The 27,943-nt window shown below is 42.3% G+C and overlaps 1 protein-coding gene across 1 annotated transcript in view; it reads left to right on the top strand.

Annotated features, from left to right (window-relative positions):
* Window positions 1–8,605, top strand: part of BOD1L1 (biorientation of chromosomes in cell division 1 like 1) — a 37,805-nt gene extending 29,200 nt beyond the window's left edge. The window contains exons 20-25 of the mRNA XM_065633419.1: window positions 446–491; window positions 3,374–3,408; window positions 3,523–3,607; window positions 4,054–4,207; window positions 5,918–6,061; window positions 7,248–8,605. Coding sequence (XP_065489491.1) covers window positions 446–491; window positions 3,374–3,408; window positions 3,523–3,607; window positions 4,054–4,207; window positions 5,918–6,061; window positions 7,248–7,356 — 573 coding nt within the window. The 3' untranslated portion in view covers window positions 7,357–8,605. The remainder of the gene's footprint in view (window positions 1–445; window positions 492–3,373; window positions 3,409–3,522; window positions 3,608–4,053; window positions 4,208–5,917; window positions 6,062–7,247) is intronic.
* Window positions 8,606–27,943: the final 19,338 nt, after the last annotated feature.

Below are 27,943 nucleotides of genomic sequence, written 5' to 3' on the forward strand. Positions count from 1 at the left end.
TTATACACAGTTCTTTCTGCATTCTGAGTAAATACAAAATTCTAGTGATTTATAATTCTGCAAATCTGTGTGTGTGATCACGAAAGTGACTGCGTGAATTTTTTTTTTGCATTGTTGATAACTAAGTTTTCAGAAATGTTTTTGACTGAAACTGCTTTTAACTTTTATTGCTATTACTTTAGTGTCAGTTAGATCACTGCAACTGCTACAATTTCTTCTGTGTATGGGCTGATTTGACTAATTTCAAATTTTTATCATAAATTGGAAAAATGCGTGCTACTGTTAAGAAACTCCAAATTTTCTGTATTCTTATTACAATGTCCATGTTTTCTAGATTTGCAGGTAGGTTCTACTGCAAATGGGAGCAAGTTTCTGTGTTTATGTAATACAATCCTGGATTGTTCCGATTTTCTTTAATTTAAAGAAACTACTTTTTTTATTTCAGCTGCAGTTTCCTATTTTTGCGAATAGAGGAAAAATGCCTCAAACAGGTAAGCAAATGATATCCGTTTTAACAAATAAAACAAAAGATGGAAGAAATAGAATAGAGTTTAAGAAAACCACATGGGTCCTTCGTAAACATCATCTCTGGCAGTCAGTATCATCAATGTATGAAAACATCTGAGTAAACAGAACACTGCAGATATGTCCCTAATTCTACGGAGTTTTTACTCAAAAAAAGAGCAGCTTAATAACTTATTTCACAGATGCCTCAGCACTGTTAAGTGCTGAATAATGGATTGCAGAATATAGCAAATAACTTGTTTGTGTGGATAGACACACAGCAGAGCTTCAGAGGCAGGTGGGTACCCCATCAAACTGGTTCTTAGTGACTGTTTTCCATTCAGTCACACTTACTGCACTAACTGTTTTAAAATTTCAAATTTTGTTCAGTTAATTGGGTTATCTGTGGATATGTGTCTAAAGAACTTGTAGGTAGCTCGAGGGGCTATTTCCCCTTTCACAACTGCTGTGAGATCTTCAGAAGATGATCACTTAACTTTACTCAGAAATGTACTTTAGTTTGAAGCAGTAAAAGTCAAATAAAGTGAGATACTTTTCTATTTCTCTATCCTGTTCATACATCTGTGAATTGTAGATAGCGTAGTCGATTTTTCACATGTATGGAGTCTGAACTGCACTGGTTATTTAAATGTCCCTTTTTAATTATGGCCATTCCTAAAATAGGCTTTAAAATCCATTCAGGAAGCAGGCAAACCTGAAAGGCAGGTTAAAAAAGGGTTTGTAAACAAATACAAACATTCAGGCCACAAATCTGAGAAAACAGGTCTTCAAAACAAATCTTCTGGAGTTTCCAAAAGTTTAGGTTTCTACAGAGATATTAATCTAGCTGCACTGCACATATGGACTATTTCCTATTTTCTCTGCGTTTGTTAAAATGTCGACTTTAATCCATGTACATCAGAATTGCCTCTGGAGGGTTAGCTGGTTGTGTGGTACTTGGTTTCTATCAACTGTGAAGAGGACAGACAAGAATGCGAGAAAGGTGTAAAAGTGCTTTCCGGTTTGCTTTTTATTCAAAAGGCCAGACACTTAACTGTGTACTTAAAGCTTGGTTTAGTGTGTTAAGTAACATTTCATTTTCCAGGTAAAAAGGCTGTTGATGTCACAGCAATATTAAGAAGAGTGTATGAAGTGGATGAAATATCCTGTTAAACTTTTCATTATAGGTTAGCATTCATGTGAGAAAAGGAGCTGAAAACACTTGGCAGTGAAAAGAAAACAAAATGGAATCGCTCTGTGCAGTTCACTTATTCTGGTAGTTCTGGGATGTTCTGCACAAGGGTTTGTGGTAAGGACAGACTCACATGTAGAGTGAGAAGCAGAGAACTTACTTTCAGTCAGTGCAACTCATGCAGCTGAGACACATCTGGTTTCTGAAGGCAACGTCCCTCCATAACACTGACACTGAGCTTGAAATTAAAATTATTTTGCGCTAACTGGCAGTTGCTGCTGTAAAGTTAGCAAGATATTTAAATACTATGGTTTATTATTTTTGCATTCATGTTGAGGCAAAAGTACTACATTTTTGCATCCTAAAGAGAGGATTGTGTCTGGCAAGGAAGACACGTCTTGTACTTACATGGAGTATTCTTCAGTCAAAAACCATTTTGCTACAAATTTGCCAAAATGTACCAGAATTTTGAAGTATCTGTGTCTTGAACAGAGCAGAACTAATAAATGTTGGCTATATGTTAGACTTACTTTGTGTAAAATACTTAACACAGTGGACAATCCTGTGTTTTATTGTATTTCTTCACTGAATAGTTAAACATCTTTGTGTTTTATTTCATTTGCTTTTACGTACAAGTTTTTTCCACTTAACTTTAACAAAGGAACTTCCAAAAACTTGTGTGTGAATTTTAGAATATGTTTTTGCTCTTTGAGATCTATTTACATCTAACTGTTAACATTCTTGTGTCGTTTATTCTATCAGTCTAATCAGCGATGGGTTTAGAGTTTGTGTTGTCTCTTGTGTAGCTTTCAGAAAACAAAAATAGGCAGCAATTTTATGGCAGGGGAAAAAAGGTGTAAAAACTTGCTTTTTTTAGGTTGCTTCTCTCCTGTTGCTAAGGATTTTTATCCTTGCAGTGTTGCAAATAATTCCATTTGACAAAGCTCAAAAGCTTTGTAAAATAATCTTTCTTATCATAGAGTTAATCAGGGTAGAAGTGAAAGCATCTACCACGGAGAGAGACCAGGCTGAGACATGGGTCTGAGAGTTATAGATGTATCTGAACATGCATTAGCCAGTCTAAGTAGTACTTCAACAGTCACATAATTTGCCTACCACATATTAGACAGGTTTTAGATATTGCCTTTCTGAGCTACAGCTGCCTTGGTGCTTCACCGTGGGCATCATTAAGCACTAGAACAGGTTGCCTGGAGGGACCATGTTCCTGGAGACTTTCAACTTTGGATTGAACAAAGTCTTGAGCAGTATGATCACATCAATTAATTTAGCCATGCTTTGAGCAGGAGGTTGGACTAGATGACCTCCAAAGGCTGCTTCCAAGCTAAATTTTTCTGTGATTCTGTAATTGGTTGACAGTACTTAGAAGGACTAAGTAACTTTGGCTTTTCCATTAAAACAAAACAACATATGCAACAAAGCAATAAACAATGTCAGTCATATAAAGCCTTACTACTTTAAAAAAAAATTAGTCATTGTCCCAGCCTCTGTATATAACAAAATACAACAAAGCCATATTCTCAATTAGATAGAGACTTTAAATGTTTCCTGAGCTTCTGTGATGTTTATGCAAAGTTGACAGAGTTGGAAAGAACTCCTTTTTAAACTGATTGGCAAAAGATTTGAAGTTCAGGATTAAGTCATGTTCTTTCTTTCTAGGTACAGACACGTCTAATAAGAAAGAAACAACAAATGTAAGTGCAACCATTTTAATTTGTAAGTTTACAAGTGGTATGTAATGAAAAATGTCTGTCTTCTATTTAAATTAAATTGTTCTTGCCTTACTTGCTTCCATTGTATTTTTTCAGGAGGATGAAGCTGAGAAAGCAGAAATGATTGTGCGTAAAAGGGGAAGAAAGCCCAGGCGTTCTCTGGTTCAATCAGAGGAAACTGGTAAAAACATGAAACTCTGCTGTTCCTTAGAGAATGAGAAGATATTACTGTGCCTTTCAGTTTACTAATAGCAACAAGATAAGCCTTATTCAATTTTCCTTTCTTGAGGAAAAATCATTGAGTTACAGCTAGTGTAAATATTATGTAAATATGTGTAAATTGCTGTAATCTTATGTCAGAATTGCTACATCCCAGATGCTTCTATAAAGCCTCATGAATTTTCTGTGAATTCTGGCTATGAGCTGCATAAGTAAACTATTGTGAATGTGTTAGCAAGATGAAGTCAAACAAGTATGAACTAAAAATGTTGAAGCATAAAGGAAATGGAAAATTACTTACTTAAAATGGGGTTTGTGAATAGAATACCTTTTCTAAACTTAGTGTCCATATCCTTTCGGAGGGCTTTTGAAAAATGATAGCACATGTGTAAAATTTTACATGGACAGAAACACTGGAGCCAGAAAGAAAACGTCGGAAATTAACGTCTTCTGAAGATGAACTAAAAGAGCAAGAGGAAGGTGAGGAAGAAGATGGTGAGGAAGATGATGAAGCGCATTCCGGGGCCACAACTAGATCAGCCACAAGATTAGAGGCTCAAAGGTAACTGTGTGTAGAAACACCAATAGCCAAGGTTTTTTTTCTACATTGTTCTCAGTTATTGTGGGGGGTTTTTTGTGGTTTTTTGTTGCTTGTGAGTTTGTTTGGGGGTTTTGCTTGTTTAAATGGATAAGAGTTTCCCAAATAATTTTGGTTCCAATTCTAGTACCACTTCTCTAGGGATGAAGAGAAAGGTGGGGAGGTGGGGAAACTGTTAAGGTCTCAAAATACATAGTTGAATATCAAGGTAAGAATTGTTCCTGTTGGTAATCTTCATCCTAGTGATGTCTCAGAAGTTGGGTCTGAGGGCACTTAGTTCTGATAGGTAAAAAGGGACCTCTGACTTAACTGTGTAATTCGCCATTTGGTATTTGGAGTGAATATAATTTTCCATGTCCGTTTCTTTTTCCAAATATTGTCAAAGATAAATACATTAATCTGCAGCACTGGAGGAATTTGTTTCTAGCATGGTGATCTGCAAGCTCAGAAAGCAATTTTATTGCAAAAGACTAGTGTGGTAGCAAGAGTTCTGTTTTCAATAAGTCAATCTTCATCTCTCTTAGCATGGGTCTGCCTTTTTGTAGGCAAACTGAATTACAGCAGAGCTCGTTCTCTTGACTTTGTGGGAGAAACAAAGAAAAATGTCAGCTTTGGGAAGCTTTAATTTATGTTGCTGCCTTCCAGAACAGAATTGGAGTCCAGGTTTTGTTTTTATGTCCATGGTGAGATTTCTGTAAATTCACTGGTTTTACATCATTCCTAAGGAAATCATATTATATATTAGGCTTTGGGGCTTCTTTGAAGCACTGTTTACAGTATACTCTTATAATTTCAGAGCTGAATCAGAAATCAGTTTTGTAGTCTTTATTTGAGGAAAAACTGTGAAGGTTTACTACTACCGCTTCGCAAACAACAGCTTTGTTTTGGTAAAGGCAAAGCAGGACTTCCTTTAGTCTCACATAATTGTTAACTCTACAATTGTAATAGAAGTGTAGATATTAGTGTTTTCATTCTGATTGCTTGTGGAGACATCTACTTTTTTATTTATAGGGGTGTGTGTGCGTGTGTTTTCCGTCTCAGATTTCCAATGCTGTCCTTCCAGCTCTGACTGTAATAAAGCATCTGTATCTTAAGATGCTGCAAACAGTTTGCATTTTATAAGTAGCATTTGAGATAATTCTGTGGATGGGGCTGTTTAAGCATTGCTGGGTTGTCAGTTTTTCTGCCTTAAGTAACCTATTGTGCAAACTGCGAAGCTGTTCGCCTATAACCAGTTTTTCTGGTGGATACTGAAGCGAGTGTGAGTTCTTTCTTTACACTGGATCAGCAAATTCTCTTTTCTTCTACAGTCTGTTCACCTTTGCTGCTTCTGTTTTTCTGCTGATACTACAAGCTGTTTTTTTCAAACATGGACACTTATGTGCCAGAATTATTGCAGATTTGGAACTATGATTTTTATTTAGTTAAATACTAAATACTGTCAGTAAAGTAGCCTTTTGATTCTACATTTTTTATGAAAATACACAGCTTGGCGTCACAGTTTGTGTCTTGAAGCATGCAAATGTTGGGGTTTATTCCACTCTTTCTTTTGGCAACTTTGATTTACTTGTTGCAAATACTGTGCACTCTTAATTTTCTGCGCTTGGAATGCAAGAAAGTGACTTGGTAAAAGTATTTTGTTATATATACATTCATCATTCTTTTGTATTACAGAAAGCAGCCCAGCAAGCCAACCACACGTGCTACTTCTAAAGGCAGCAGTCCAAGTTCAGTTTCTCCTAGAAAACGACAGAACCTAGCAGCAAAAAAAAGATCTCCAAGTGATACAAAAATTAATAAATCTCCTCCATTGACACAGTAAGCATTAAAGTTGAATCTACTTCTATTATTTGTTTTGGAAGCCACTACATTGATCCTTTCCTTATATGTAAGAGTGCTTCAAAATCTGAAGAGCAGTCTAGCTTTGCTCTATTCTGTTCTTGTGTGATTTATAAAAGCTTTTAAAGGATTTTCTTCTGTTTATGTTTTATCTTTTTCTTCATTTCTTTAATGTTTAGAATACTAGAACTTTTTTTCTTTCCATCCTCGGAAACCTCTTGGGGGAATCTGAAAATTTTGTTATGCAGTATTTTAACCTGAGCTGTGATTCTTTCCTGAATGGGAGGATGACCGGCTGTATTTCAGGTTAAAGAAACATATGATGACATTATTGTAATGCTTCAAAGATCTTTCTAAGATCAGCTGATAAAAGAGGAGAAACTCTGAGAGTCCTTGTATCAAGTGTTGACAATATTTCCCTTTCCCTCCTGCTCTGGTACACTCTTTAATTTTTAAAGTTGAGATCCCAGTGTAAAATCCTAAGGGAGTAATAAATGTGATGCCCAGTTGGTATTCATCTTGTAGTTTACCTGTAAAATGGGGTTTATGCCCAAATACATTTGGTTGTCATCCACTCTGAAATGTGGCAGTGTCTTCAGACTGAGTCTCAGGAACACACGTATCGTGTGCTGATTGGCTGTCACAGTTCACTTTGTGTTAATTACTTCACGTGGTTATGAATGGCCAGGAGTTTAAGCCACACTTAAAATTGGTTGCAGCTGAAATGTGGTGGGTTTATACATGGATGCTTAAACAGAGATAAGGGTGTATGATGTCTGCCCTGTACTCCCTCTTCTGTATGCAAGACTATTGCTATTCTGCTGTCTTTGTGAGACAGGGTACAAGATAACGTAGTTCGTTATATTCTGTTATAATCCACAAGTCTTTCCAAAAGAAAAAGGAGGAAGGAGGAGAGAGCTCTAGCCCCAAATTCTACTTCTGGCGCACTATTCAACATACAGAACTAGTATGTATTACCTTGCCAAGGTGTGATGGGAGTGTGCAAGGTCGCCCTATGGAGAGACCTGCGCTTGTATAATGTTTTGGTAGTAAGCTTTTAAATAATCTATCCTGGTAATTCATCAGAGATGGACAGCTAAGTTGCATCCTCTAAACAGGATTGTGCCTGACCATCTCTTTTTTTTTTATTAATAATGTGTTTCAGGTTAAAGGTGCAGTCTACCAAGCGTAAAAGGGAAGACAGCCCAACAGCGGTACGGAGGAAAGGCCCACAAAAAACAGAAGAGACACCAGTCAAGAAAGCAAAACGATAATCTTTACCAGCTAGTACTGTTCATGGAAGAGTCAAGGAAAAAAAAAAATATCCGTGCTTCTATTTTTTTTAAAGCAAAGGGATTTGCACGTGCTTGTTTCAGAGCTCTAAGTTAATCAATGCAGTACTTTTTAAGTTACATTTTAAACAGCTTTATAAACTATTGTTTATACAGAATATTATGTACATTTATTTCAAATGAAAAATAAGTTTACTTTGTATCTGAATGAAAAACAAAGTAGTTATATATTTTATCAGTGACTTGGAAAGTTGGGATTTCCCAATGTGACATGCTGATGCAGATGCTTCCAACCCACGAGGCACCCCTGGGCCTACTAATACACTTTGTACATAAACTTGTAAAAATAGGTTGTATTTTACTCTGTGTATGAATCTAATCAATGATGGACATTTTATTTATTATATGGAAAGCATTGGTCTGTAAACTTTAGTATATACCTTAGGTTTTTTTAATTATATATTTTACATTCTATGCACATGTCAGTAGGAAACTTCCCGTCTGCTCCCCCAGGGCTGTCTAAAACCTGAAATTCTCTAAAACATGCTCAGACAGTTGATAAAGTATTTTTCTCGCATGCGTTAAAGTAGTTTAGCATAGTGAAAGGGACTTGGCTCCTTTCTGTTCACATTTGTGGCAAAGTATAAAATTTAAAATGTAATCTTACTCGATTATATTTTCACTTGTGAATTTCCTACCAACCTCAAGAAATAAATAGTATTAGGTTAGATTTACTCACAGTCAGCCAATGCTACCCTGAAATGAAACAGTTTTATTTTGCAACTGAACACCTGTTCTTTCAGTATTTGTCTTTTTCAACAGAGGGACCCATTGAAGTCAAATGTCACTTCTCCTAACTATAGAGCTTCAGCATTTTGTGTTACATTTTATACACCGGTATTAAAAATAAAACCTGGTATTATTGCCAGAATCGTTTTTTAATGTATATTAACTCTGGTTAAGAGCAAATGTTCAAGTGAAGTTGTATATAAAGTTAAACTTTTCTTATGATCAAATGTGTCTCTTGTTATGATGTGATGAGTTGCCAAACAATCTGAGATTATTTTGTTTTGTTGATATTCTGGTTTATAATTAAAAAGGATTCTGGGGGGGGCGGAATTTTACTTTTCTTTTTTTCTTTTTCTCTTTTGTGAGGCTCGTTTTTTGGGGGATTTTTTTTTGAATTTATTGTAAGGCAGATGTTTCCGTCAGATATTCTGCTTGGTTTCTTACTGAGATTTTTATATAAAAATTATAAAATGTTTGCCAAAAATCTGAGTTGCCATATTTTATTATCCTTTAATTGTACTTCTGTGGAACTTGTTTTTACAAATGTATTTAGCTGGAGCCATATTTAAAAGCTTTACTTGATAAGTATCTTTAAATGGTTACAGGTGCTTATATTTTAGGTATATAAACAGTAGGGAAAGGACCTCACCATTTACCAGGCCTAGTACACTACGAAAGCAGGTGCACACATAATTTTTTCCTAAGCAAACTTGAGTCTAAAAAAAAAAAAAAAAGACCTCTTTGCTCTGAAAATTAACTCCTTTTAGTTTGTACCTTAACTTTGCTACCATACTAACACAAACCTTACTAACATACTACTGATACACAGCTGTATATTACTAACACAAATGTTTATGCACTTTTTCATACACAGTTGTAGGATAAGTTGATTCTTTATTTTTTTCCTTTTTTTCCCCTTTGCCTCCCGCACTATGGATGGACCAAGAAATTGTAGAGTTCTTCTTGGTTCTTTGTTCTGTAAGGCTAAATAAGCAAAACTCTTCATTTTTCAGCTCTCTAGACTTTCGATCGTATTCGAGCCCTTTGCTGCATCTGTTCCAGTTTGTTCCCTCATGCCTGTGTTCAGAAGTGAGATAGCGCAGGAGGTTCCTAAAGAAGCCCACCCGCCGCATTATCCTCATTTATGCGTGTCTGTCTCTGCTGGCAGCACCTCTGCTGCCACTGTACAGGTTCTATTTGCCTTTTTCACAGGCGCATCTCTTCTGATGGGTTACAGTGATTGATAAAGCTCCTACTCATGTCAGATCCTCTTTGCTATTGTCTAGTGATCTCAGTAGAGAAATACAACCCTGACCATCAATGATGTTAACCTGCTTAGAAGGTCGTCTACTGTCCTTCCCTGTAGTGAGGGATAACATTTGGGAAAATCCTCTTGTCTATGGAATGTATCTTTAATCGCTCATTACATTATTTCATAATATGGAGGCATTAAAGGAAGTCTCTTCCACTGAGAGAAGAACTAAAAGACAGGGGGAAGCGCCAATTCCATAAACTTTTCTCTTATACACACTTCACTCACCGATGGTATGAGAACAGCATCTTCTTTTCCTCTTCAACAGAATATCTGTTTCTGCCAGGCCACATCACTGTCAATCCATGTTTGGAATTTTTTTTCTTTGTGTAGCAGTCCCAAGTGCCTGTCATCTTAATTACTATTATACTTCACTGCTACAGTAATGATCTGCTGTATTTAAGCATAACTTCGGCATTGAATGTTTATATTTTCCAAGTTTTTCATACTCTGTCTCCCAGAGCCCTTCCTGAGCACAGGGAAGGAGGAGGAGCAGAGGAATGAGTTTTCCCTTGGGTGCAGCAGGAGCCACATCCATCTTGTTCAAAAGTTAGGCTTGTAGTCCAACTTAAACCTTGACATGTATATAAAGCAACTGTACTTTCCTACCCTGCACTGAGATGAAACGAAATGTCCTGAAAGTGTTTTGTGGAGAGATCTGCTTGAGGCAGTTTGTTGCCACCTGTAGTACAAGAACATGGCTACTTCGCAACCCAAATAAATAAACCACTTGGCTATTTTTTTATTTTATAGCGGCTGTGTTTTCTTCCAGTTCCTTCTCTCAGAACTGCTTAATTTCTCTGAGTATTAAAATGCTGAGTGAACCAGAGCTGTCCTGGTAGAAGACGGAGTTCAAGTCCCCCTGCTGAGTTTTACAGAACAACAACTTGAATCCTGTTAACCACACCTCAGCTGCCCGTGGTAACCAGCTGGCTATTGGCTGGTTGTCAGTATCTCTTCATATTTTTAGTGCATTCTACGTAAAAGGTTATTTGCAACTTTACTGTCTTCAACCTAAAATACTATAGGGTTATCTACTATATAGTTTTTAAATCACACAAATGCAATTTGGTTGGGTTTTTTGTGGTGGTGGTTTTTTGAACCAATTAAAGAGTCATCAGTAAAAGTTCATTTGCAGTTTTCATTTTTTATGGGGGCCAGCAAGCTTGTAACTCCTGCAACTGGTGAAATTTCACTCTAGAACCTGATCCAAAGTTCATAGGTGCACTCAGCAGCTGAGGCAATGTTTTTGCTGATGCTGGCAGATCTCTGAATGCCTCGGTTTTCTACTCAAACCACTTCTCTAGTTAACACATCTACTTTTCAAGGGTTTGTTTTGGTTTTGTTTTTTTAATCTGTGATATCCATCCCAAATACACACATTCACTGTTTCTTCTCTCCCAGCCTATGTTCTGAGAGCATCGTGTGTACAGAACAACCTCTGGCCCTGGTCCCTCAGAGGTAACATGCTGTCCTGGGCTGCCTTCATCTGTCCAGAAACTCTGTAAACGATTGTTCCATAAGACCTGGCAAGCAAGAGCAAGTGCTCCTGGTCATAGCGACTATCAACAGACATCCACTATTATGCAAGTCAGTTCAGGCTTAGGTGTCAACACTTCAAAGTCTGATACCTGTGTGAAGTTCTGCATTGGGAAAAGATCACTTGCCACCGCAGACTCTTGTCACTCCTTGCTTTTGGAAGAGGTAGTGGGACCCCTGTGATACTGAGAGTCACTGATCTGAAGAGAATTGCTGCCCTGAAGCTGGGATACCCCAAGTGACTTCTACGTGTCCTTCCAAAGCAGCATTTGATTTGCTTGGAGCTGTATCTGTTTACATTGTAAAGACTGAATTTACCCAGCAGATTTTTGTTCTCTTCCCATTAAAGTTATTCCATGTGAAATGTTTTCAGTTTTAAGATTTAATGTGAACATCTTAACAAAGGTGACTGCACATTCATATAGCTCACACTTACTCCAAGCTCTTGATAACTTGGTTATTCTCAACATTGCCTGCTCAGTTGTTTCATACACCAGCTCAGAAGATTCTTATCTTCACAACTTCAACAGCCTTCCTTCGATTTCATTTGCTTGGAGCTTCAGTTCAGAGGAAATTGCCCATGTCAACCTTCAGGTTTTGGCGACTTCTTAAAGATATTGTGCTTACTTCTTCCAGTAGGTTCCTTGTCCCAGCTATGTGCGTCACACTCTATTACTTCCATCAGCTTCTCAAAAGTCATGGGTCTGTTTCAAGCAGAGTGGTTTTTTCCTACTAAAACATAAAAGTTTAAACATGAAGGAAATTCTATCTACATTCTAGTCTTGTTTCCAGATTCTGTGTTTCACAAAAATTCCTTGAAAGGCTATTTCTTATTTAAACCCCTTCCTCTGTTAAATCTCAGCTTTTATGCTCTTATCTTTGCTGGCTTTGTGAATAAAGCCCAAAAGAAAAACATAATAAAAATAAATGTCTCTCTGGGAGTCCCTAGATAGCCGTATTTAAAGCTAGGAACATAACACACTTGCCAAACAACCAGGGAAGAAAAATATGTTTTGACATGGCTGTAACTTAGAAGAGCAGGAATAGATTTTTGGCACTGTCTGTGCAATTAATTAGCCTAGGGTGGAGTTTCATGGTCCAACCGCAACTGCAAGGCACCTTCACCTTCCCTCTTCTTCTGCCCCTTGGCCAGTGCCTTCCTCCATGCCAGTGGTGAGTTGTACCGTCACAGGCTGCTGGACGGAAGCCTGAAATTTCCTCTACAAAACAAAACTGCAGATTAGATGTTTATGTCGTCAGTTCACTAAACCAGCTGCTGATGGGGCTGTGCAAATACTGCTGCCCGCACAAAGAAGATGGCAATGTGGCAGAGAGGAGATGTGGAATCACTCTTCAATTGTACCATGGACTTGAGTACACTTAGGCCGGTCATCCAGGTGAACCATTAGTTCTCATGTGCATTTATGGTACCTCTGTATCAAGTAATTGGTGTATCCATGGACGGTGAGCTAATTTGTGGAGTTTATCTTTTCCTAGTGACAAAACAAGAAGACTTCTTGCAAGAAGCATAGATTACCTAACCAGTCAGGGATCCTTGCTGTCTACTATGTACAAAGAAGAGATCATGCAGTTTTTGAAAGCAGAAACCAAATTTAGACTAGCTATAATGTGCTGCTTCACTTCTCAGCAGCGCAGGTAGTTTAATGGTGAAATTACTTGCAGGTGTGCAATGGTTTCTCCCCTAGTGGGGGAGAAATTAAATTCTGACATGGGACAAGATTTTTCAGGGTCCTTTAGGAACCGAAGCCCCATTTCTAAAACTGATGTAAAGGTTGGGGTTATGCTCGAAGATTAAATTGGATCTAATGTTGAAACATCTGAATTTAAGCCAGCTGGCTCCCTGAGGAAGCTAGAAATCCAAATGAAGCATCAAAGCTTCTGATATCAGGATTTAGATCCTTAGCTGCAATCCACAAAGCTGAGCAAATTGTCCTGGAAGCTGACAGCACTGGCCTGTAGGAAATAGCTTGGATTAGCTCCTCAAGGACAGGTGTGTAGTGCTGGAAGATGATGTCTGCCCTCTGCTTAGGTTTCACCAAGGATGGACCTTTGCTGGCCTTTTTTCCAGAGACACAAAGAAAATAAAGGCTTTTCTTGTGCTGTGATTAGAGCATGGGGGACTTGAACCTATATGTCTCAGGAGGGCTGTAGAGTATCCAAAGGTGGGTACTACTTTCTCTCCTGTTAAGATATTTCACATCCCATGACACATCCTACTTGCTAAGCTTCAGCGTTTGTCAAAAAGAAATGCTTAGGATTTTAATTCCAAGGTAGGCTTCATGCCTGTGGCTCCTGAACAGGATGAGGCATCTCCTTCCACCCCAAGTTAGGTGTTAAAACAGACTTTGAAGGGTTGTTTGTCCAGCTCGGACACCTCACCAGGCACCCGGTTAGCTTGGCTGCTTCCCCAGGCACTGTGCAGGATTCCTGCTGAGGTAGTGGGACACCCAGTGGGTATCTACCTCCAAGGAAGATATCACAATATTAATTATTATTAATGTAAATCCTCTTATAATCACAGGCCTCAGTTTTCTCGTGTTGGAAACAGCTTATCTGAAGATTATCAAAAAAAAAAAAAAAAAACTTCATAGGAAAAAGAGAAAGCATCACCAACAATTAGGTTTTACTGTTTATTTTGTGTATTTGCTTTGGGTTGGCAGCAAGATATACTGGCACTTGAAAGGCAAAGTGGGATCAGTGGCGGGACACGTTACTGGATTTTTGGTATACTACTTCATTCAACATCTCACACCCACGGCTTGTGAAACTTGCACCCTCAGTGTGGATGTGATGTAGTAATGATGTGAGAGGCAATCGGTGACCTAGACTATGCAGGAGGACAGACTGGGTCACTTTACTGATCCCTGCTAGCACTGAGGTCTAGATCTTTGTTAGCACAATGCAACAAACTTAGGCTCTGCAGGATATGGTGGGTGAAGCAGACACAGACTAGAAAGAGGTCTAGTGAAGGTGAAAAGCAAGTACTGAAAAGTTATTAGAACTACTTTGCTGGTACTGGTAGCTATAATGTCACTCCCATGCTTGCCGTTAGCTTTTATTTATTGAGCATTCTGAGGCACTAACCTAACTCTGCTGGGAGTTAACAGTGAATGTAAGACACAGGCGTGCTGTGGGTCTGCATCTCCATCCTCACCATCAGCATCTCTTACCAGCAAGCTAAGGTGCACTGTGATGTAGAAAAGCTGTCTGAGAGCCCTGATCTCTAATGGCACCAAATATATTGAAAATAAAGATGATTTCCACTAGGGAAATAGAAACCTTTCTGTCAGTCGTCAGTTCAGTTTGGAGATCACGTACGTGCTGAAGTCATGGTGAGCTCCTTCTGGGGATTTTCCTCCTGGAAGGACAATGTCTATACACAGCTCCAGCGGAGCCACACACAAAGTGCAGCTCTTACCTGGCTTAGTTAGCCAGTGAGAATAGAGCTAAAGTATAAAAAGTTTTACCATGTATTTCAGTATAATTTGGGCACTCCCTCACCAGCAAACCACATGAATGGACCAAAATTGAGCCATATTTTTAAACACGATTCCTTTGCTGATCACACAGCCAGACAGCACAGGCACTGGCTGTGCCTCGGGCCATGTACTGAGGATGTGATTGACAAAAAATTATTATCAAAGCTGTCAGTCTTATTGTCAGCTGGACAGCTTGACCCTCTAATGATGTCCCTTTTCTAGATTTTATTGTAACATGCCACACATGATACAGAGTGGTTTATATAAGTCAATATAAATTAAGATGAATGAATAAAGAGCAATACATGGGAGAAAAATGCTCAGTGATCACATTCATGATATGCCAGCACCAGTTCCAGTAGATAAATTTAAAAATGTTAAAATTAAATAGCCATTCTTGCTTCAGTGCCCAAAGCAAGCAGAGATCTAGAATGTGGCTTTCATTTCAGACAATGATTGGTTCACTCTGCTCTTTTTATATAAACAAGCACTAAGAATTGCTCGGTATTATAGTGCTTATTTAACTCTCTTCAGCCAGGATTTTTCAGGCTAAGTAAATAGGCAATATAAGGCCACTTAAAAAAAAAAAAAAATTAAACTGATGATAAAACTTCTTTCAACGAATTCTGAACTTAAAACTCCATCAGGCCCTCAAGCACGGGAAATATCCTTTTGGGGAAGCTTTAATCAAAGTAAAATGGGAGTCCTACACTCCTGGGCACACTCCCAGTGAGATGCCAACTCCTCTTCTGGATCAGAGGAGGGCTGGGTGACAGAGACTGAGCGTGGAAGTGGGGAGAGAAGCCACCAGGGACGTGCACAAAGGGCCCGTGGGAGGTTGTACCCTTCCTGTCCCGCTGCCCGCAGTGGTCAGTGTGACGGGACTGCCAAAGAGGGGGCTGGAGCTCACAAGTACTTAGTTCATGTCCCTGTGAAGGTCCAGCACCGGCACCTCTGGAAGTCAGCTGCCTGGTAGCCACTGTCTTGGAAGGAGGTAAAGACTGGCCGATCCAACAGGCAAGTTGTTCCAGGTTATTCCCAATACGTGATGTCTAACCAGACCCTACAGCTCTCCAGCGACAACAGTAACACATGCCACCTAACCCTTGCTGCTGATTAGATTTAAAGGTTTTTTTAATAACCTGAAATTCTCTGCATTTTGCTTAATCTAGTTTTGCTACTTTTCTGTTTTCAAAAATCAAAATTGATTTTGTTCTTGGCTTTCAGGGTCTCATATATTTTCTTTCTGTCTTTCCCCACTGGAAAAGAAAAGAAAAGAAAAGAAAAGAGAAGAAAAGAAAAGAGAAGAAAAGAGAAGAAAAGAGAAGAGAAGAAAAGAGAAGAGAAGAAAAGAGAAGAAAAGAGAAGAGAAGAAAAGAGAAGAAAAGAAAGAAAAGAAAAAGAAAAGAAAAGAAAAGAAAAGAAAAGAAAAGAAAAGAAAAGAAAAGAAAAAAAGAAAAGAAAAGAAAAGAAAAGAAAAGAAAAGAAAAGAAAAGAAAAGAAAAGAAAGAAAGGAAAGGAAAGGAAAGGAAAGGAAAGGAAAGGAAAGAAAGGAAAGGAAAGGAAAGGAAAGGAAAGGAAAGGAAGAGAAAAGAAAAGAAAAGAAAAGAAAAGAAAAGAAAAGAAAAGAAAAGAAAAGAAAAGAAAAGAAAAGAAAAAGAAAAGAAAAGAAAAGAAAAGAAAAGAAAAGAAAAGAAAGGAAATGAAAAGAGAAGAAAAGAGAAAAGAGAAGAAGAGAAAAGAAAAGAAAAGAAAAGAAAAGAAAAGAAAAGAAAAGAAAAGAAAAGAAAAGAAAAGAAAAGAAAAGAAAAGAAAAGAAAAGAAAAGAAAAGAAAAGAAGAAAAAAGCAAGCTTGTTTTTTTCCACTGTTAAGTCATCCATGTTTTTTTTTCATATAAAGGTCTCAGAGTTTTGCCCTGCAGTCAAGCTTTGCAGGTATATATTAGTTTGCCTTAGCCTCGGGCTAAGAGACCGGGAGCCTCTTCAAGTGTAGCCAAGAAAAGAGAAAGGCAGCTGTGCCTTATAACACATTCACAAAGCTTTACTGTTACAGACATATTGCTAGCTTCATTTTTCTTGCATGAACAAACACTGTCCAGTTACCGTTATAACGTCATAATAGATGCTTAAACAATTTTATTGGATTTTCAGTATTGGGGAAGTTTTGCTTCTGAAAACAGAGTGTAAGTACCAAGTACTTAAAATACAATTGGATAATATTTGCTGCTATGATTATATACCACAATGGCAATAATCCAAAATGGAATAATCTGTCATAAGTGAACATAAAGACAAGTAGACGGTACCACAGTACTGGATGTGGGGATGTGTTGTACTGAGGCACTCTATGAGATATAGAAGGAAAATTCTTCCACTCCTTCATAGCTGTCTCCCCTTAGAAAAAAATAATAAAATGTAATATTTTTTAATTTCACTTTTCCAAGTAAGTTCACCTAAACCTTCTCTTAGGATTTGCCCATTTGATTTCTTGAGGCAATGGTGTTGTTCAAAGACAATGCCAGTGAATACAGCATCCTTCCCAGATCTCATTCCTTCACTTCCCTCCCTCTTTTCACACTTTTCTCAGATTCTTCCTCAGCTTTTATCACCTCTTTTCTGCTGTAAGAAAAGAAAGAATAGGAAAGTGCCTGACAGCTTTTTTAAAAAGGGAAAGAAGTCCAATTACTTTCGTTTTTGCTTAAAGGCATCATGCTTGAAACAGTCCATCTGCACCAGCTCTTCAATTTTCATTGACCAGGGAGAGAGATGATGGTGTGGAGCCAACATGCAACATATCCACTGGGCCAATATTTGCTCTATACTTGCCCAACAGCTAGAATATCCTGCCTTAGTCTGGTTGGGATCTGGCAAGGGTGGGTATACTAAAATATGAGAAAAAATTTCAGCATATTCCAAGAACCTGTTTGGGGCCAGAATCATTACAAGTTAGCAGTGAAGATCCTGGTGCTCCTGAACTTCTTGGAAGCATTTCCATTTTGCCAGCCTATTCCCAGCAGGGCTGAGGTCTCACTCAGCTGCTTTTGAGCCCTTCCTAGCCTTCTCCTCCTGCAAAATCCACACTTAGAAAGCAGGCAGGTAATTTTCCTGATTGCAACGCAAAGACAAGCTCTGTGCACGCTACAGAAAGGGAAGCCCGTTCTCCGTTACATGCATCAGGCCCTCTGTTTCTGTACAAGTGGTTCAGCAGGCTTTGAGGAACCAACCATGCAAACCTTCTCTAGAAAACAAATTGCAGGGTTGCAGGTTGGTTGAGGGGGAGGGGTGGAAATTGTTTCCCACGCACAGATAGTCCTAAAATCGCCGCTAGATGGCAAATGGTGCCTGCCAGGTAGCGCAGCCTGCACCGTGCACAGGCTGGACCCGCAAGGGCACGACAGAGGAGCCGGGAGGGGCTGGCATGAGATGGCCCTGGGCACCCTGATCTGCCCAGCCATCAGCTCCTCCTGAGCTGCTGCATGGCACAGACCAGCACAGGCAGGATGTCAGCAGTTTCGGCAGCAATACCTATTTCCTGCTCTGTATTCGTTAATATACTGTGCGGCATGCCATGTAGAGGTCTAAACCCATCTAGTGTTATGTTTATAGATACAACATAAATCCTGTATAACAGGCTCTGTGTTTATAGGCACATCAAACTTCCTGAGGAGCAATGCATTTAACATTTTTTTCTCAAGTATAACAAGTTAGATTTGGAGGTTTAATAGAAGCTATCCATTCCAGCCACAGATACCTTGCCCAGACCTTTCCATTTCTCTCATTTTGCAGCCCCCTGTTCCTAGCACTTTGCAAATCTAATTCCCTCCATCATCACTTCTCATCTCACCTGTCTTTCCCCATCCCATGCACTCCAGTTCCCTCTGAGGGTCCCTCTCAGCTCTGGGTTCTCCCTTCCTTTACTCTCCCCCTGCTCTTTTCCTTTTCCTCATCATTTTGTTGCATAGTCTTGGATCAGGCAGATCTAGCTTCTCCCTCTGCCCTTGTCCTCCTTTTATTTCTTCAAAAGTCCTCCCATCAGCTCCATTGTTCCCTCCTCTCAGTCTTCTTGCCATGACCAGGAACTTTTGTGGACGGCAAAAGTACATGGATGAACTGACATCCAAACAGGTTAGACACAGGCCAAGGGGCCTTTACATTTACTAGCTGCTGAAAGATGATAAGAGAAGTTGTGAAAGTATCTACTAAAGCAATGATAATCCCCTTTTCATTAGCCATCCCTATTCCTCATTTTTTGCAGTTAACTCTGATGTGACTGGAATCATCTTTCAGGCTCCCAAGACGCAGCAAGCAAGATTTGGGTCACAGCCAACAACCTAAACCAGATGAGTCAGCAGGTGGGAAAATAAAGCCTGCTCTTGAAGGAAACCATCAAACTTTCTCTGTATCTTGGAGAAAATGCACTGAAGACTTCTACATGTCGTCTGGGGCCCAGAGGCACATGAAAGACACATGATAAGGGATGCGTATCAAAGCTAGCCACAGCAAATAACATCCAAATATTTTTATGAACTGGTCTTATCACGGGGCTCAAAAACAACACTTTCTGAAAAGGAGTTTATTAAAGGCAAGAATATGGCATTGAGCTGTTCATGAGAAATACCACTACCACATACCATGTCCAAAGGGCTATGGCTATTGAAATGAAGCAATGCACGGATTCCTGTCATGACACTGATTTGTGGATGACAGGCTCCTTTTCAGCTCCACAGCCAGTAGTCTTGTCTTCTCTTCACTGAAAGGATCTCACTATCTCATTATACAGGTGTTCTGACACCTAATATGCTTTCCGTAGAAGCGGCTGCTACCTTATACCGAAGCAGTTATATGACCTGCCCAGGCTTGCTTCTGCAGTCACCATGTGTTAGAAAACAGCTCTAGGAGCTGTAATAGTGCCCCTGGCCAAATGCGGACCTAGAAGCAAGGCATTTGGGGTTGGAAGGTGGAAGTTCTTCCATGCCAGGTATTGCCATAGCCCCCATAGACTGCAGGGATGTCAGCTCTTCTCTCCAAGGGTAGTGTAACTCTTCCAGAGTCTGCCAGCAGTTCTCAGGGCTTCAAAGTCAACACACCTTATGGCTGCAGAGATTTCCTAGTTATCTCTTGAGAAGCCACTAAAATAGCTGAATTAAATCCTGTGAATGAAATATTATTTTATATGAAGGTCCTTTGACTTCAGACAAATTTTGTCCCCCCATGATAACTATGGGCAAAGTCAGAGATATTAATATTAACAGGAGAATGACTGATCAATATGCACACATATCATTCCTGTTTGGGATGGTCAGTCAACCAGAAATCATCATGACAGTACAAGGAGGTTAGACTACAAGGACTTTGTTGCATATTTTGTAGAAGACTATACTGCTGATATATTTTTGGAGCTATGAAGCATAACTCTTTGCTTTGTTAAGAGCTGTATTTCCTGATGAGGGAGCGTATCTAATGCAAACCAGCACATTACCCTGCACATCCATTCTCAAAGGGAGTCTCTTTGACACAAAGATGTTGCACAAAGTGTACACTGTGTGAAACATAGTCACATCAGAAATCCTCCAGAGATACAGAAGGACAGTTGACAGCAGCATTTTTGGCTGAAGACCAGGTTTTAACGCTTCCTACAGGCAGTACTCTACAGTGGTCCTAAATGGGCTTGGAATGCTGAGAGTATATAAAGTGCTAGGGTTTTAATCAGCTCTCATAAAATATAGACAATACTATAAAGCACTAGAAGGGTACACCACACACTACCCACTTTCCCAGGCAAGGAGAACAGAAAACTCCTGCCAACAATAACCTCATCCACGGTGCAGGAAATCACAACTTGCCATCTTGAAAGTATTACCAAAATGTCCTTCCAGCCAGCACTCCTCTGCCTTCTCCATTTCACTTGAAGGCGGATTTCTGCATCCTTTTGTTGAGAAAAACCTCCTGGAGAAATACAAGGACTTTCTTGGTTTTCAAAGGGATTCATAACTGACATTTTGCCTACCCATATGTCTGTTGCCTCTCACATCGTGAGAGTTTTCCACTAAGCCACAGGAGTCCTTTAGTACTGGAGATTTCTTCAACCATATAATTTACTCTTATTCATGTAACAGGTAGGGTACAAACTGCTTTTGTCATATTACACATTTTCATTCTTTGTCATCTGTCACCTGTCTTAATATTGTTTTCTTCTGCTAGGTAAATCCCAAAATGTGTCTTGCTGATGAATTATAAAAATAGTGACTTCTATGACAAGAATACCCTGAGAAACCACTCAGGCTGTGCTCCCCTCAACACCATAAAAATGCTCAGAAGTAGGCAACCTATAACTCAGAATCTCTAAAGACAACACTAATGAAGATGGAAATTCTGAGAGGAGAGAATGAGTGTCATAAGGATGAGACAGGGTGCATATTTGAAGTCATCCGTAATTGACATGCTCAATGTCTCTATTCACTAAGATACACACAGAAAATATGAACAATATCTGTATTGCCTGCAGACGACTTGTGTCATGTTTGCTAATTTTCAGGCAGCCAATTAAGTTTGCATGTGAACTGAACAAAACCAAGTCACTAATTTATTTGTGAAGTTTATGTAAGTATTTGTATTCTCACATAGCAAGCCAAAAAAAGTAGTGATTTAATGTAAAAGCTGTGTTCAGATGAAATGTACAGTCACTGTACATACAAAATGATTGCCAGTGGAAACAACTCACACAGTGAACCTGCTAATTGCCCTAACTTCATAAACCCGACATTGGATCCAAGGTATCCATGCTCAAACAGCTTGGCTTGACTGCTCCACCGCAGGTTACTGGGCAAGGATCACGGCAAGGCCAACACTATGGCCGTGCAATGCAGCCGCAGTCGTGGACTCCCCTGTCACACAGCACGTAGAGTTGAGGGGCCTTGTTTTCCACCAGAGGTGTCAAAAAGCTCTCAGAAAGGCTGAGGTCCCTTTAGAGAGCAGAGCTACCATGGAGCTTCCTTCTTTGCTCAATGAAGGGACCAGACCAACCACTCTGCGCAATTACCTGGTGAACTCACACATATGAAGTCAAACACATAGGCCTGGATCCAGAACAGAACAGATACACCACCATTCTCATCTCTGCAACACACCACGTTTGAGGCAACTGAGTCCAGTTTGGAGCTCCTGAGTCAGATCTGTTTCTCTGCGCAAGCACAATGACAGCCAGCACGGTATGCAAGAGACCGCCCAAGATGTGCACAGAATTGTCACATCCCAGCTCCATGGTTCTGGCTTCCCATACAGTGTCAGGAGGATGTGAAAAAACTGAGTCCATGATCTCAAATTCTGAAGGTTTTGAGTAACTGGTGATCTGCATAAATGTATAATGGATAAGTCCCAAACACTCCCAGATATTACCATTGTTGGGTGTCTACTCCTGATATGAAAAATAAAGAGACAGAAAAATTAATATAAAATGACTTGACTTGCTATCAATAAAAATGTGACTCTTAGACAAAGATGTGAAATCACTTTATAAATGTAAACAGTTCCAGTATCCTGAGAGGCCAGCAGGCTTACTTGATTTACCTAAGCATCAGAAGCAACAAAAATATTTAAATGTTACCCCAACATATCCATTGATTTAATTACCAAGTTAGTCCATCATACGTCAAAAACAAACTCAACTATTTCAAACAAAAAGTAGGAAAGGTTATTAGTTATTTATAGATTGAGGAGCAATGGTAAAGGAAATCTGGACTTCAGATGATGTTGTATCAAATAAACACCAAATGATTAATCTTTGTATGCATGTTCTTAGAAGCCTACAGACTTGCATACACCAAATGCACTACTGTAATATGGTGAAAATTCATTAAAATATTCTAGCAAATAATAAGGAAAAAATCAGAACAAGTAGCTAGCCCAGATACTGTATGGATGACTCACACATATATGATTTTGGCATAAATCATTCAATTTGTTTCAACTTCAATTCTTCTATCAGAGAGTGCAAATAAATAGACTACCCCCTCCTTTTAAAATTGCTTGAAACAGATAGAAAGTTAAATGCAGGAGCTAAATATCACTATATTTATTTCACAGAAAAACTCAAAAGCTTTAATTAACGACTATGAGATTTAACTAGCCATTTGAATACACTGGTTTGCTTTATTAGTAAATCAATTAGTAAATCTTGTCCTGGTTGTATTTCTATCCCACAGATAAATACATCAGAAGATGAGAAATATATAGCCATTTACGTGGGTAGTAGAAAGCCTAGCATAAAAATAAGGAAATAGTCAAAGAGAAGATTTATTTCAAAAGATGGACTTGCCTGAACACAGCTGCAGGTCAGGGCTCTCAGTGCGTCCATAGCTAGTGGCCTCCTGGCACTAAGCAGATGAAATGGCTGTATAGCTTAATTCTTTCTTGGGAGCTTGATGATTATATAGTCCATATGTCTTGTCCTTTGCAGGGTCTTGCAAGGAGGAATAATTCGGGAAAAAAGCTGCCATGTGGTGAAATGAAATATTGGTAGTTTTGTTTCCATGCTTGGTACTCTGCATGCCAAGCCTTTGCTTTTTATTGTGAAGATGAAGCAACAAGAGGGAGATTTGGGTTGGTTTTCCCAGAAACAACAGCTCTGAGCAATAAAACTTGGCCAAATCATGTCACCATATATATGCAACCAGCAAGATTCAAGCGTTTCTTTCAGTTTGGTTGTAAACTCCTATAGGAATGTTTGTGTTTGAGTCTCCCAGCCTTAAGGCACACAGGCTTTTCCCCATATAAGGAATATGTACAGCGAAGGGAATTGCAAGCCAGCTATTAAAACCTACTGAGCTAATTTGCTAAGACATTGTCAAGTCCGTAAGATTAAACTTCTTGTTGTCAGGAAAATATTTGCACATTCTCCAGGTTTAGTATTCGGTTGAATTCTAAAAATCATTCGGATTTTTCTCTTAATTGTAGGCGGTCTATCCTTCTTTCACTGAAGTCCATAAGCATGTTACAGTTACAGCTCAGCAACAACACAGAATCCTGACGTCAGCTGAAAAAAAGCAATTTGAAGGCTGAGTGTTGCAGCAGTTACTTACATGAGGTCCTTCCCAAAGTGCACAGAGCAATCCTGCTCAGAACTTGTTTTAGAGATGCACAGCTGTCACCTACTGTGTAGCTACAGTTGTATTTACTTGGCAATAGTTTGTTATTATTTAAGAAAGAGTCAAAACCTGTTCAAAAGCAGATGAACTGAGACTTTCCTGCAAAACCAGCAAGCTGTCCAGGACACATTTATGTGCCTTTGCTGCACAGCCAGAGAGAAGCACAGCCAAGGTCTTCTCCATCGCCAATAGAATCACAGGGGATTACTATTCCTTGTAGGAAGAAACACCATTCGTACCACTGCCGTCTTCCACCTAAGGCCCTGGAAGACCCAATAGGAGACTCTGCAGGGATTTGCATCATTCTCTGTATATCAGGAGGCAACCTAGGGACGAGGCTGTGGAGACAGCTTCTGTCCGGGAAAAAACATCACCTCGGGGAAGCACTGCCAAGAGGGGTAAGGGTAGCCAGGTAGCTCTGGGCCACAAAACTCTTTGGCCTGCTTCAGGGCTGAGAAGGGCTCGGGGTGGCAGACAGCCAGGACAGAAGTGGCACACCGGTCCTGAACTAGCCTCGCTCTAAGTGTGGCCGAGAGCCAGCACACAGGTGCCACGTCACTAATTAATCTCCCAGAAAGAAAAATCCTACCCTGAAGAAAAGGTTATAACATTTCCTTTTCCCAGTACAAGCTACTCCCACTCCAGGACCATCTAGATTTTTTTCATACAACGTTATGTGGTGTGTGCTCTTTGCAAAGGCTCTTCTAAGGTTTTGCAGCCACCTTCGTGGATGTGTGCGCTCTCTTTCACATGTTTATCTGCTGTGTTTGTAAGATATCCGTGAAGCAGGACACATCTTTCCCTGTTTCTTCGCCCCACGCACTATATGCGGGGCTTTCTGTGAGCGAGTTTCCTCACACCTGGCGAGAAAAACGTCTCAGGAGACTGCAAAAAGCCAGGCAGGCTCCGCTCCCGCGTTCCCAGCCCGCACCATGGTTTGTCATGGATAGTGGGACAGGGCACTGGGGCTGTGCCTTTCCACCGGTGTCCCCACATGGGGTGGCCTTGCCGTGGCCCACCCCGGCCCCGGTGTCACCACGGACCCGCTGGCCGCCCAGGGCTGGGCAGTGCGGCGGGGACGCCTCTAGGTGGGGCAGCCCGTCCGCCGGCAGCGCCGGGCCGGCTCCGCTGCGGGGCCTCCGGGCCGCCGCCGGGCGGGAGCGGAGACGGGCGGCTGCCGGGCTCCTGAGCGGGGTGTCGGATAAAGAGGCGGGGGGGTCTCCGGTGTGCGCGGGGAGAGGCAGTTACGGGGCACGGCGGGGTTTGGGTATTCCCCGCTGCAATGTAATACACGTCTGTAAAACGGCGGATCCGACACAACATATGGGTTTTGGCTGCTTCCAAACCTCGGGGAATAGGAGTGCGGGGGCGTGCGGAGCCCTTATTAGGGGTGTGGGCAAGGTGGGAATCGTGCCCCCACCGACATCCCCGTTTCAGGCGCTGCCTTGCCCTCTCGGCTGCCCACCCCGCTGCCTCCTCTCGTCCCCCTCGAGCCTTTTCCTGCGAGGAGAGTTTGCGCCCAGTTTCCCCCACCGCTCGGCGGGGGCCCCGTTCCCGACTCACGCCGCGGCCGGGGAGACCTGGCCCTCCGGTGCTGCCCCGACTGAAGGAGGCCGGGAGCCGGCTACGAGCCCTCCGCCCGGCGGTCAGCGTTGAGCAATGCCGCGCCGCCGCTCTCCCCCCATCCCTCCCTCCTTCCCTCCCTCCCGCTGCCCGTCGCCGCCGGCGGGGCTGGAGGGCGGGCGCGGCGGGACCACCCAGCTGGCCCACGGCCGCCGCAGCCCCGGGACCGCCGGCCCTGCCCGACCTCCTGCCGCTCCCCTGCGCCTTACCCCGCTGCTGCTCGCTCCCGGCCTCCTCCCCAGGCATTTCCTCCCCCAAACAGTAGTTTTCTGGTCGGGAAGAGGGCGCAGAGATCGCCCCGGGAGGCGGGAGAGGGGGACAGAAAAAAAAAAAAAAATAAAAGGAGGTGGCGGGGAGGGAGAGTTGGGTAAATTAGCAAAGAATTACAGCCATTGTAAACTAACCGCAGGTATTTCCAAGAGCTTGGACGCGAAACCTTGTAAATCAGGGACTTCGCGGGCTGGAAACTGCCTGTGCCGGAGCTTGGAGGGAAGCGCACCGGGGAGAGCGCCTCTGCCTCCTTCCCGCCGCTCCCCCAGCCCTAGAGCAGCTGCCTGCTGTGCCTCCCGCTCGGCGGCCTGCCGCACCTGAGCCGAGCCCGGAAAGCTGCCCGGCCAGTCCTGCCCGGAGCGCCCCGTCTCCGCCGTGCCCAGGGTCCCTCTCCGGCCGTCAGCTCCTGCCACTCGCACCTCCAGCTTTTCCCCTTAGAAGCGCGGAGCCCTTCTCTATACCCACGTATCTGACCACGCATCTCCTCTAACACCTCAAATTTATTCTCTCGGCTGTTTAGCACCCCTCAAAATGCCAGCACAAGGCACCCTTCCTACACCTCCTGCACATCTCGTAAGTGGATTTCTCGCAGCTTCTCCAGATGCCTCTTATTTCCCTCCAGCTCTTAAGAAAAAAAAAATCCCCTCTGGATATTTCCTGAATGTATTGTGGCACGGAAATCTGGGTGGCAGAAGCGATGGCTTTCCCGGGAAATATCTGGGTGGTAAAAAAAAGGTAATGGGTGATTCCAAGCAAGTTTATTTTTTAATGGGCTGGATTTGTTCAGAAAGATAAAGCCTATTCTCCTCCAGTCACTCAAAGTTGCTCTCCGGCTTCGTGCTGCAAATGAAAGAGGGATTATTTATTATATTAATTTATTTTCAGGATCGGAATGGTGAATGAAAACACTTAATTCGTGCCAGACTCGTTGATAATCGATTATCGTGGCTTCGTGGTCTACTGCGAACAGGCGCTCATCTCTGCGGGATCAAGTAAGAAAATGTTGAAGGTGGACGCACGCCCGTGAAGAAGCAGGTTAACACCCTGCGGATTCGGCTCACGAAGCGAAACCAAGTTTGGGGATATGATTGTGATATTCTCTAGTTCGTTACATTGCCGCGTCTCCCCAGCACCAAAAAAATCACGGTCGTGAAGCGCTGGAATTTCATTTTTCGTGTACCTGCTGATAACCTCGCCGGGACTTTTCTGTTAGTTCTGAGAATGCAAATAATGTCTGAAATAAAGACAAGCATGATACTTGGGGCACATTGTTGCTTTGGCAATGAGTCGCATTGATACAACTCACGTGCGTGTAATAGTTTCCAAAAGCTTCTTGTTTAGGGCCTTTTTTTTTTTTTTAGGGAAAGAATGGTTTCAAGGAAAGTAGTCTTTAATTTGCGAGAACTTGCCCTCCGAAAGCGGTCTTTCAAAGCCCCATGGGCCGAAGAACGTCCCTAACATAAAACTGACCACACTTTTAAACAAATATCGGGCGAAAAGCCCGTTTTCGATAAACAGTCGAGGCTACTTTGCATTTACACTCACAAGGCGAGCGGCCGGAGGTTTCGGGAGGTTGCTCCGCACCTCACACAGCCCTGGCCCCGGCGCGGCGTCGCGATGCCCGACAGACCCTGCAACAAGCTATTTCTCGAGGCTCTTCCCCGAGCAGCACGCACCAAATGCTTGCGAGCCTGCGGCGTTGTTCCCATTCCCCCGAGTCGTTTTCCGCCGTGACCGGACCCGTCCCCGCCACCGAGCTGCAGCGCTCGTCGCCCGGCTCGGCCGAGAGGGGAAACACGCTGGAACTATTATCCCTCGCTCCCCGGGCGGCAGCCGCCGCTCTTCGCCAAGCAGAGGAACCCTGCCTCCGAGGGTCGCCTCCGCCACGGGTGGCACCGGCGGGCAGCGCGGCGCCCGGGCCGGCGGGCGGGGGTGGAGCCCCGCGGGCCGCAAGGGGTTAAGTCGCGGCGCGCCCCGCCGCGCGCCCCGCGGAGCCGCATCGCCCCGCGGCGGGGAGCCAATCGCTGGGCGGGCTGCGCGGGGGCTGCCCAATGGGAAGGCGCGGGGCCGGCGCTGTCAGGCCGCGGTGAGGGATGACAGCGCCGCCGGGAGAAAAAGGAGAGGGCGGGCGCGGGGCGGGACAGAGCGGGGCGGAGGCAGCGACCGCGCCGCCAGGGACCCGCGGCGGCGCCCGGCGGAGCGCGGCGCGGTGGCCCCGGCCCTATGGGCGGGCGGGCCGGCAGCGGCGCAGAGAGGCTGCCCCCGCTGGCGCCCGCCCTCCCGGCGGCAGAGAAGGGCCCGGCACCGACGCGGCCGCGGCCGGCGATGCGGTCGCCCAGCTGAAGGCGCGGCGCGGTCCGCTGCTCGCCCGCGGGGCCGCCCGCCGCCGGGCC

Source organism: Caloenas nicobarica, chromosome 4 (genome assembly GCF_036013445.1).
Source record: "Caloenas nicobarica isolate bCalNic1 chromosome 4, bCalNic1.hap1, whole genome shotgun sequence".
Taxonomy (NCBI): Eukaryota; Metazoa; Chordata; class Aves; order Columbiformes; family Columbidae; genus Caloenas; species Caloenas nicobarica.